Consider the following 11091-nt stretch of genomic DNA (forward strand, 5'->3'; position numbering starts at 1 on the left):
GGCAGGGATAAAGGGGTTCTGGAGGAGTGTTTTAGGGTGGCCAGGTTGGGCTCTTTTGGCAGACAGTGGGATGAAGGGCCTGAGACCGGGAACTCTCTCTGCCTTTGTCTAGGGAGCAGCAGGAGAAACCGGCCCTATGGGGGAGAGAGGCCACCCAGGCCCCCCAGGGCCCCCTGGAGAGCAGGGACTACCTGGGACAGCTGGAAAAGAAGGAACAAAGGTCAGTGAGGGACCAGGCAGAGGGGAAGTTGGGGAACTGGGGATTGGGGTGCTGAAAGGAACAGGTAATTGGCGATTTGAGGGGGGCTCAAGAGCTCTCTGTTTTATCTGGGAGCGTGGCTGTGGCTCATCACTTCTGCTTTCCTTTTAGGGTGACCCTGGTCCCCCTGGGGCCCCAGGGAAGGATGGTCCTGCTGGTCTAAGGGGATTCCCAGGAGAGAGAGGCCTCCCAGGCACTGCTGTGAGTGTGACTCCCAGACCCCTGCCTGTCACAAGCACCAAGCGTCCTGAGTCCCCTCCCTGACCCAGACCCCCTCCATGTCACTCCCCACTTGCATCTTTTGGAACCTATCTTCCCTCCCCAGCCCTCACCCTTCTCTTTCCATGAAGTCTCATCATCCCCAAATGTTTGGTTCCTAGGGTGGACCTGGTCTGAAGGGGAATGAAGGTCCGTCTGGCCCCCCTGGCCCTGCAGTGAGTCTGGGGTTCCGGTGGGGGGGTGGTAGAAAGGACCCAGGAAAGGGGTGGGTGAGGAAGGGTAGGATTTCCGATACCACCAGGGGCTGTGGGGCTGGGCAGAGGCTGTCCAGGGACAGCCAGAATGTGTCTGATTTTGGGATCTTCTGGGAATTTTGGTCTGAGGTTCTCTGGTATGGGCGAGCTGGGGTCTCCTTCCTGGGGGTCTGACTCATCTGTTCTCTCAGGGCTCCCCTGGGGAACGAGGTGCAGCAGGATCAGGGGGACCCATTGGTCCACCAGGGCGCCCAGGCCCGCAGGGTCCCCCTGGAGCTGCAGGAGAGAAAGGCGTCCCGGTGAGTGTGGGGGTCCTGGGGAGGGGCTCTGGGGAGGGGTCTGTGAGCCTAGGGTTGATGGGCTATGACAAATTTCCTGTGGGGTGTTTGAGGGTGAGGGTCACCTCCAGGCTATGACTCCTTCGTCCTGTCCCACAGGGTGAGAAGGGCCCCACTGGCCCGACTGGCCGAGACGGGGTGCAGGGTCCTGTGGGGCTTCCTGGTCCTGCTGGGCCTCCAGGTGTGGCTGGAGAGGATGGAGACAAGGTGAGGGACCCCACAGACCCCGACAATCTTCTCTCCAGATGAGATGGCTGACCTGGGCATGACCCCTGGCCCCTGTCATGTCATCCTTCCCACTCTATCTATCACCTTTCTCTAATATCTTGTCTGTCTTCTCCTCCCAGGGTGAGGTGGGGGACCCTGGACAGAAGGGCACCAAAGGGAACAAGGGCGAACATGTAAGTGTCCATGACCTTGACTTCTGATCTCCTGGCCTTTAATCTCATTCCCACCTGATCTCTCTCCCTGTTTTGGTGTCTCTGACTCTCTTCTCTCACCCAGGGCCCTCCTGGACCCCCTGGACCCATTGGTCCTGTGGGGCAGCCTGGAGCAGCGGTGAGTGATCCCTCCACCCCCACCAAAGGTCCAGCAGCCTCTGATTCTCCTTCAGCCCTCCTCTGCCCTTGGGGCTGGGAACGGGAGCAGGGGCTCTGGGCATGGCACCCAGCTCTGTGTGGTATTTGTGGATAGAGAACACCCGACCCATGACCCATCCCTGTGTCCTTGTCTCTGCTTTCCCTCCACCCTGCAGGGAGCAGATGGGGAGCCTGGAGCTCGGGGACCCCAGGGACACTTTGGAGCCAAAGGCGATGAAGGAACAAGAGGATTCAATGGGCCCCCAGGACCCATTGGCCTACAGGTGTGTTGGGGGATAGGAACAGGGGCTGAGAGGTGGGGTCAGGATGGGGTGATGTTTGCCCCAGACCCTGCCAGCAGCCTGCTGATGAGGACTGGTGGGCACGTGGGGTCTGAGGGGAGGGGACTGTGGGGCCTATCTGCCTAGGGTTGTGCTTTGAGTGGGGTGGTCACCTGGGCCCATGTTTTGTATACCTGCACAGGGTTTGCCGGGCCCCTCTGGGGAGAAGGGAGAAACAGGAGATGTGGGTCCTATGGTGAGTGTGACCCCTACTGACCCTAGCCCCCATACTAGTCACCCCTCTCCCTGGCCAGCCCTCACCCCACACCCCACTGCCGACTCCTTGGCCTGGCTGCTCGTCCTCCTCTCTCCACCACTTATGCTCAGCCGTCTCACTTCCCTTCCCCATCTGTGGTGTATCTCTTTCCCCCCAGGGACCACCTGGCCCCCCAGGACCTCGAGGTCCAGCTGGACCCAATGGCGCTGATGTGAGTCATCTCAGCCCCTGTCCCTTCAGATCAATGTGTCTGGTCCTCTGCCTCCCTTTCCCAGACCATAAACTCTAGTATCGTCTCAGGGGCCAAGAGAAGCCCTTACTCCTGGGAGGCCTCCACTGCCTCACTGCTGTGACCTTGGGCTGCTCATCTGGGACTTTGCCCCTGAAATGGCACCTCCTTCCTAAGCAATGACACCTATTTCTGTTCCTCTTCCAGGGCCCGCAAGGCCCCCCGGGAGGTGTTGGGAACCTGGGTCCCCCTGGAGAGAAGGTAACTGGGAAGGGGGTGAACGGAGCAGTCATGGAAGTCGGGGATGAGAGTTGGATTTCTGCCAATTTTGGTTGGGGAGACAAAAGAGAATGAGATGTGGGGAATATCAGAATTGTTTGGCCAGGGAAGGAGAGGAGGTTTTTGACTCTAATCTCTTTGCAGGGGGAACCAGGAGAGTCAGGATCTCCAGGGATCCAGGGTGAGCCAGGTGTCAAGGTGAGTGACAGCTCCAAGGCCCTACTCCCCAATCCCCCTCACCCGCCTCAACCCTGCCTCTAGTTTTCCTGTGACCTCCTTGAGCTGGAACTCCTCTGCAGCAAGAGTCTCTGCTCCCTGCCATCCTCTGTGAGGCCTGATCCCTGGTCTGAGTGAGCCCTTCTTCCCCTTCCTCGAAGGGAAGGGGACCAGGGGACTCCGCTTATAGGCTTGACTTTCTGTGTGTGTCCCATTGTCACTGAGGGAAGTAGGGGATGGCTGAAGGTGTCTCGGAAGCAGAGGCTGCAGCCCTGACCTTCAAGACCCCCTGGGCCATCTGTGTCCTCCGCTTGTTCTGCAGGGTCCACGCGGGGAACGTGGAGAAAAAGGAGAGTCGGGGCAGCCCGGAGAGCCAGGACCACCAGGGCCTAAAGGCCCCACAGGCGATGACGGCCCCAAAGGGAACCCTGTGAGTTTGTGGCGGTGGGGATGGAGTCCTCTCAGGCCCTGTGAACGACAGACCTGGGAATATGGGTGTGTGTGAGGGAGGATCTTGGAGTGTGGGGAGCCCAGGATTCGGGGGGATGCTCTGGAAACGGGGCATCTGGAGGGATGCATGGGGTCTAGGATCCAGAGAGAAAGTGAGAGATGCCCTGCAGTTAATACCCTGAGGCATTATACAACACGCAGTGCACGCAGTGGGGAGAGGGGTGCAGAGACCTCTTCCTGGGGGGTACGGGTGGACACTGCCTCTAGAGGGCAGTGGCATGTGCCTGTGGGCATCTGTGCTGGGTGGGCTCAGGGAGCTGTGACCCTGACTCTTATTCTCCCTCTGGATCAGGGTCCTGTTGGTTTTCCTGGTGACCCTGGACCCCCTGGAGAAGGTGGCCCTCGGGTGAGTCTTACTCAGAGAGGGGAAGGGGCAAAAAGGGTGGGGCTTCTATGCGGGGGCCTCTGTGTGGCCGCTGGGCTTGGGTATTGGGAAGCTGGGGTTATGGCAGGGCAGGCAAGGGGATGGGGGATTGACAGTTTTGGGGGTGATGCCAGCCAGGTTGGGGGCCCATCTCTGACCTTGCTTCACCTCTGCAGGGCCAGGATGGTGCTAAGGGTGACCGAGGCGAGGATGGTGAGCCAGGACAGCCTGTGAGTGACTGGTGACCCCACAACCCCCCTGAGCCCAAGCCTTATCCCCTTTACCCCTCTTCTGTGCCCCACTCCTGAGGGGCTGAGGGGTCCCTTTGACTGGAAGATAAACACTCAGCTACCCCAATTCCTCTCTCCCTAGGGATCCCCTGGTCCCACTGGGGAGAATGGACCCCCAGGGCCACTTGGAAAGCGGGTAAGTGAGGTGCACCCCTGAGACCTCAGGAGGCAGTCCCTGGGCTGTGTGGATGGAGGCTGGGCAATGGCAGGTGGGACAGGCGGGGAGGTGCCTGGTGTCTGCATTGCCCTGGGTGGGTGTGTGGGCAGGAGCCGGTGGGTTTAAGGGTGTGCAGTATCTCATTGCCCTGGGCAGAGTGTGTGGGCAGGAGCTGGTGGGTTGATGGATGTGTGGTGTCTTGGGCATGTTCGTTCCTGGGTTCTGGTGTGTATGTTCTCACCGGGGGAGTGGTGGTTACTGACAAAGCAGAATGGAAACTGGAGGAGGGGCTGGCTGGCTTTTCTGTGGGCCAGGGGTGAACCTTTTTAGTTGCTGGGACAGGAGACGGGCCACCAGGTAGGGTGTGGGCAAGTGGCTCTTCACAAATGTACAGACTACCCAGTATCTTCACAGCTGTCACAGCTGCATCTGTTCACACATCTGTGAATCAGCCCTCTGTGTGTGTCCCTGTGTACGCACATGTGTGTGTGTGTGCGTGTGTATGTGTGTGTCTGGGACAGGAAGGGGAAAGAGTTGAGCCTGGCTGCCCATGGCCTCATGTGCTCTTCCTTCCCGCTCCATCTGCAGGGTCCTGCCGGCTCGCCTGGTCCCGAGGGGCGACAAGGAGGGAAGGGAGCCAAGGTGAGGGAAAGGCCACCCTGGTGCTGGAGCATCCCCTCCACCTCCCACCCCTCAGATGCCTCTGTCCCCAGATGCCTACCCCATGTCCACCTCTCCCATGTTGGGCCCTTTTGGGGAGAGGCGTTCCCTATACTTGTTCCTGTGCTAGGGGCTCCTAGAGTTTGGCCCTTCCTCCCTGCCTCACACCTTCCACCTTGGACCCTCTGCCCTCTGCCCACACCCCACTCCTCTGCCCTTCAGGACATATTCCTTGTGTGTGTTTCAGGGAGATCCTGGTGCTGTAGGTGCCCCGGGGAAGACAGGCCCGGTGGGTCCTGCAGGCCCAGCAGGGAAACCTGGCCCTGATGGTCTGAGGGGGCTCCCAGGCTCAGTGGTAAGTCACTGCAGGGAAGGGCTGGGCTGGGGTGGGAGTGAGGAGCCACGGGAGGGGTGCAGTGTGGGGATGCTCCTCCTGACCCCTGTGGTCTCCTCAAATCTTCAGGGTCAGCAAGGCCGACCTGGAGCTACAGGCCAGGCTGGACCCCCAGGTCCTGTGGTGAGTGACTGGGATAGGGCTGGGTGAGGGGTGAGGGCGCTGCCCTGGGACAGAGCTGAAGCCCTGGAGGAAGTGGAGACTGTTGGGGAGAACTTGGTCCCACCTCTCTCTTGAGAGAGTGATTTCCCATCTCTCCACAGGGACCCCCAGGGCTGCCTGGTCTCCGGGGCGATGCTGGAGCCAAGGGAGAGAAGGTGAGTGACAGACACGTGGCCAGGTGTCTCTCCCATCACCCTCGACCCTGAAACCTGTGGGACCCGAGTGCCCACTGCTCTGCTTCAGGCCTCCAGCAGCCAGTCCCAGGGGGTCCCTGCTCAGTGAGGGCCACTCACGGACCCTGTGCCCGGCTCCTACTCCGTGTCTTCTTGGCCCTTCTCCCCATCCACATGACTCCTCTTTGCATTCTCTTGACTGCCTGCACCTTTCTCTAGGGCCACCCAGGTCTCATTGGACTGATTGGGCCCCCGGGTGAGCAGGGAGAGAAGGGAGATCGGGGACTTCCTGGGCCTCAGGGCTCCCCTGGGCAGAAGGGCGAGACGGTGAGTAGAGGGCATGGTCCTGGAAGTTGCAGGGGTTGAGAGTGGGGTGGAGAGGGGTGGAGCTGGAGTTGGGACTCAGCTGTGGGTGAGCGAGCAGATGCTCAGGAGGGTGTGGGAGGAGGACCCAGCTGAACCAGACCCTACCCTTCCTAGGGTATCCCAGGAGCATCCGGCCCCATTGGTCCTGGAGGCCCCCCTGGCCTCCCGGTGAGTACTGCCTCTGTTCCTCCACCAAATCCCCTAAACCCCTCTGCTGCCTGCCCATGGCCTCCCAGTGACTTCCACGGAACCACCAGCCTAACAAGCATAGTCCTCAGGGTCCCCCATTTGTCCTGTCACCCCCAGTCCCTCCTCCCCATACCTCCAGGGCTGTGAATGTCCTGGTATCCCCACAGGACTGCTCCTCCTGTAGTAACCCAAGGCTCCTGTGAACTTGGGACCTTGCCTCCCTGCTCCTCTGAGTCCTGACCTTCCCCTGCAGTGACTGTCTCTTTCTTGTTCCTCATTTCACAGGGACCTGCTGGCCCCAAAGGAGCCAAAGGAGCCACAGTGAGTGACCCCCTTCAGCTCTGACCTTTGCCCCACCCCCCTCTGGACTTGATGATGTTTCTCCAGGGCAAATAGACTCCCCCCAAGGGGCCCCTTAATCCCAGCCAGGAGGCTGATTTGATCCTTCTGTGACCTTGATCCATACTTGACCTCTTGACCCCTCCATGACCTCATTTATTCCTTGTCAGGGCCCAGCCGGACCCAAGGGAGAGAAAGGTGTGCAGGGCCCTCCAGGACACCCGGTGAGTGAGGAATGGGGGCTGCTCCCAGGGCCATCCCCTTCTGCTCCATTGCTGCCATACTTCACCCTCACCCTAACCTCGTCTCTTGCCCTCTCCATCTGTCCCTGCACCCAGGGTCCCCCGGGTGAGGTGATCCAGCCACTGCCCATCCAGATGCCCAAGAAGACTCGGCGCTCGGTGGATGGAAGCCGCCTGATGCAGGAAGATGAGGCCATACCGACCGGGGGAGCCCCCGGCAGTCCTGGGGGGCTGGAGGAGATCTTTGGCTCACTCGACTCCCTGCGGGAGGAGATCGAGCAGATGAGGCGGCCGACGGGGACCCAGGACAGCCCTGCTCGTACCTGCCAGGACCTAAAGCTGTGCCACCCAGAGCTGCCTGATGGTCAGTGCCAGCCTCAGGGTGCACAAACATCTCCCCCACAGCATGGGTACTGAACAAGCAGAATGGATGCTGGGGGAGTCCTGGAGAAGGTGTTGGATTGAGGGTGAGGGCTGAGGGGCTGGGAACTGCAGCTATTTACCAACCAGATCAGAAGTATCCCAATACTTGAGCAACTGATCTGGGTCAGTATGTACCAGTTGGTTATCAGCCCAGTGTCTGCAACAGCAGATAAATATACATCTGTGCACACACCTGTTTGCACCTGAACAGATGAATCTATGTGATCGCCTGCAACCACATGTCCCAGTATGAGGCTATCCATACTCGGACCTCCTCCAGTCAGAGGGTCTGGGGTTACTGTTGGGGGCAGAGGTGTCACATAATGAAAGTGGGCTGCAGCGGTAGGATGGGCTATATTCTAGGGTTCTGGGAGGGAGGAGGACCAGGAGACTAAGAGCATGATGGGGAGGGCTGGGAGGGAAGAGGGAATGTGGGGGCAAAGAGCATCTTGGAGCCTGGACCTGGGTGGCCCTGACCTCCCCTCTCCCTCACCCAACAGGAGAGTACTGGGTCGACCCCAACCAGGGCTGTGCTCGGGATGCCTTCCGAGTTTTCTGCAACTTCACAGCAGGGGGTGAGACCTGTGTGACGCCTAGGGATGATGTCACGCAGGTGAGAGCTGGCCCCTGGCTGCCCCTCCCCTGCCCCATAGTGCATCCCCTCAGGGCCTAGTGGTTTCTGGGTTTTGGTGACAGTCCTCTGGCTATTGCCCCCCATGGGCCTGCCACCCCTTCTCCACTTCTTAGCTTTTTCTTCGTTTCCTTCTCACTGGTCCTCTGATGTTCACTTTGCCTTTCGTGTACCCCCAGTCTCCTGGCTCCCACTCAGCCCCTCATTTCTTTCCCAGCCCTTGCCTTCCAGCCATTCCCTGCTTATGACTCTGGCTCAGCTGTCCTGGTGCTGTAGATGCTCCTGAGGCCCGTCTCTGTCTCCCCCTGACACCAGCCCTCTCTCTCCTTCCAGTTCTCTTACGTGGACTCAGAGGGTTCCCCAGTGGGTGTGGTCCAGCTCACCTTCCTGCGGCTGCTCAGTGTCTCAGCCCACCAGGATGTCTCCTACCCCTGCTCTGGAGCAGCCCGCGACGGTCCCCTGAGACTCCGCGGGGCCAATGAGGATGAGCTGAGCCCGGAGACCAGCCCCTATGTCAAAGAATTCAGAGATGGCTGCCAGGTGGGAATAGAAAGAGCTGGGTGGGGGACTGATCTCAGACTCAGGCTGGAGGAAGGAGGTGGGAAGACCCCTTGGGCAGGGCACCCAGGGAGAGCAGGGAGGAGTCCATCCTGCTGGATTGTCAGGGATGCCTGAGGGAGCTCAAAAGCCAGTGAGGAGGGTGGAAAAGATGGAAGCCATCAGGTGAGGGTCACTTGGGTACACATACCAGCGTCACACAAGGTAATGCAGACATGTACACAGACTGGCACGTGGCTGCCCAGCAGAGGCACACAGTGGGGAAGAAGCAAGCACACACGCATGGGCACACAGACACTCCCAATCTGTACATCCTGAGTCACCCTGATGGGGCCAAGGTGCTCAGAGGAGAGGTGAGCCTGGGCCCCTACCCAGCTCACCCTTTCTTCCCTGTCTCCCCCTGAAGACACAGCAAGGCCGGACGGTGCTGGAGGTGCGAACGCCTGTGCTGGAGCAGCTGCCGGTGCTGGATGCCTCCTTCTCAGACCTGGGAACCCCACCGAGGCGGGGAGGGGTGCTGCTGGGGCCTGTCTGCTTCATGGGATAGGACCTTCTCTGTCTGATCCTGTCCATCGGAACCAGGCCCACCTGGAATCCCACAACATCAGCTCTGTGCCACCTCCCAAGAGGGCTCCTCACCATCTAGGGAGCCTTGGGCCAGGGCACAGAGAGCCCTCAGTCAGGGGCAGGCCAGGGGAGGGGTGAAGTGGTTGCCCGGACACCCCACGGGAGGAGTGGCATCTGGGGCTCTTGGCCCTCCCACCTGGAGCCTGTGACCCGTTAGAGAGCCGAGACCCTTATTTAAAACTCACCTCCCAATCGCCTCAAACAAATGGAAGAGAAGAGAAAGGACACGGTGTATTTTGTATTTAAAAGTAATTAATTATTTAAAGCGTGGAAAGCAAAATAACAAAAAAGAGAAATGCCCACAAAAATCAGCAGATGTTGGAGATAGGGCTCTCGGGGGTGGGCTCCGGCACCCACATCCTTGTGTCAGGACTTTCCTCAGTGACTGTGTGTGGGGGGTTTCAGGGCTGAACCCTCCCTCCCTCCCACCTCACCTGTCACACCCACTGTGAAAGTTGGAATATGTGGTCTCCCTGGCCTCAGGGCTCTGACTCTGCCAGGGCGGGGCTCTCTAACCCGCAGGTGTTGGCTGCCTGGCCCATGTGCACACTGTCTCTTCCACTTGGTCTGGGTCTGGCAGGCACTGCCTGCTACTTGAGGGCCAGGATGCTCCCCCAGGGAAGAAACGGAATAGTGTGGGGTGTGTGCAGGGCTGCATCCAGCAGATGGCTGGAATATTAAAATTCTTCTATATTGGCTGGTAAATTGCCATGGCCCTGAGCCACTGAGTATGTTCATTGCCACCCCTGTCCCTCCCCTGGGCACCCCTCCCTTCCCCGATCCTGAAATTAAAGGGTTAATGTGTGGCATATGGAAGGGACTCCCAGGACCCTGTGCTCAGTGTCCATGCTGACTGATGGTTAAATAATGTGATTGTTTCCTCCCAGGTGTCTGTGTCCCTGCTCGTGTTGTTATTTCAGTCTCCCCCAACACCCATCTGATGTTCCCTCTTCCCAGCTAAGTGGTTACCAGAATCGTATGGCTTAATCCAGATACCCTACAAGCCCTGCCCAGCTGGGGTGTCAGGGCCCAGAGTTTACAAAGCCTGGGTGACTAGCATAAAATTACAAACGACGCCCCAGGGACACCAGGTAGGGGTTTAGGGTCCCTGTGGCCCCAGGTTCTGACACCAGTGTGCAATTGCTTCTGGGTGAGGGCGGGCACGTGCTCCAGAAGGAGCCTTACGTAGCCCAGTCTAATCTCTGTAAATGGGGAGGCTGAGGCCCATTTCCAAGAAGACATTTACTGCATCTGTACCTCTGGTCACCTGATGCCTCCCCATCAGGCTTGTGCTGTGCTGTCATGAAGACCAGGGCTGTGCCAGGCCCTGTACACTCGCATGTAGTCAGTCACGTGCACACTCCTTGAGTCTTTGTGTTGGGTGGAGACGCACAGTCCCTGCCTGTGTCCCCCGACTCTTGACTGACCCCCACTTCCCTAGCCTCCCTGTCCTGGGCACTCAGAAGCTCTGCTCCCTCCGGGTTAGGTGTCCAAGAAGGCCTCTCTTCCAAGGCTGGCCGCGCAGTCGGGACCCCCTAGCTGGCGCCCATGGGGCTTCACATTCCCAAGCAGCATTGCCTGGCTCCTGCCCGTCAGGGCGCTGCATTAAAACGTGTTCCAGGGCCTCCTCCCACCTGGGACGCCTCTTCCTCGCGGGCGCCAGGCTCACGGGTGCGTGCCTTTGTGTCCCGGTTTCGCATCGGCAGCCTCGGGGAGGGCCCGGCGGGGCTACCCTTCACCCTGAGCCCACGCCCGGGTAGGCTGCGCCCCCGCCACTCCTCCTCGTACTTCTTCCTCCCAGCGTGTCCCCGACAGCATCGGCTTGGCCGTCCCGGTCCCAACTCATTCTCGATCGCAGGAAGCCCCACGTGGGCGTCTAGAGGGCCACCCTGGCCCGGGCGGATGCGCGGAAAAACCTCTGGAGGATGGAAGCCGCTCCTTGGCGCTGGCGCCTCCGCTTCTGCCGCCCCCTAGAGCCCGCGCTAAGACCGCGGCCCTGCACCGGGTGAGCTGAATAATCCCGGTCCCTCAACGCCTCTCCCTCGTCACCTGCTGAGCCCCTACCAGCTCCCCCTG

At 59.8% G+C, this 11091-nt stretch overlaps 1 protein-coding gene across 3 annotated transcripts in view; it reads left to right on the plus strand.

Annotated features, from left to right (window-relative positions):
* Positions 1-9903, plus strand: part of COL11A2 (collagen, type XI, alpha 2) — a 29648-nt gene extending 19745 nt beyond the window's left edge. For all 3 annotated transcript variants that reach the window (XM_011976668.1, XM_011976669.1, XM_011976670.1), the window contains 28 exons: positions 113-220; positions 371-460; positions 640-693; positions 924-1031; positions 1170-1277; positions 1418-1471; positions 1575-1628; positions 1825-1932; positions 2132-2185; positions 2364-2417; positions 2643-2696; positions 2859-2912; positions 3253-3360; positions 3733-3786; positions 3981-4034; positions 4177-4230; positions 4840-4893; positions 5159-5266; positions 5375-5428; positions 5569-5622; positions 5860-5967; positions 6121-6174; positions 6481-6516; positions 6705-6758; positions 6873-7140; positions 7700-7812; positions 8164-8370; positions 8795-9903. In XM_011976668.1, coding sequence (XP_011832058.1) covers positions 113-220; positions 371-460; positions 640-693; positions 924-1031; positions 1170-1277; positions 1418-1471; positions 1575-1628; positions 1825-1932; positions 2132-2185; positions 2364-2417; positions 2643-2696; positions 2859-2912; positions 3253-3360; positions 3733-3786; positions 3981-4034; positions 4177-4230; positions 4840-4893; positions 5159-5266; positions 5375-5428; positions 5569-5622; positions 5860-5967; positions 6121-6174; positions 6481-6516; positions 6705-6758; positions 6873-7140; positions 7700-7812; positions 8164-8370; positions 8795-8935 — 2421 coding nt within the window. In that variant the 3' untranslated portion in view covers positions 8936-9903. The remainder of the gene's footprint in view (positions 1-112; positions 221-370; positions 461-639; positions 694-923; positions 1032-1169; positions 1278-1417; positions 1472-1574; positions 1629-1824; positions 1933-2131; positions 2186-2363; positions 2418-2642; positions 2697-2858; positions 2913-3252; positions 3361-3732; positions 3787-3980; positions 4035-4176; positions 4231-4839; positions 4894-5158; positions 5267-5374; positions 5429-5568; positions 5623-5859; positions 5968-6120; positions 6175-6480; positions 6517-6704; positions 6759-6872; positions 7141-7699; positions 7813-8163; positions 8371-8794) is intronic.
* Positions 9904-11091: the final 1188 nt, after the last annotated feature.

Source organism: Mandrillus leucophaeus, unplaced genomic scaffold, assembly GCF_000951045.1.
Source record: "Mandrillus leucophaeus isolate KB7577 unplaced genomic scaffold, Mleu.le_1.0 Scaffold1699, whole genome shotgun sequence".
Taxonomy (NCBI): Eukaryota; Metazoa; Chordata; class Mammalia; order Primates; family Cercopithecidae; genus Mandrillus; species Mandrillus leucophaeus.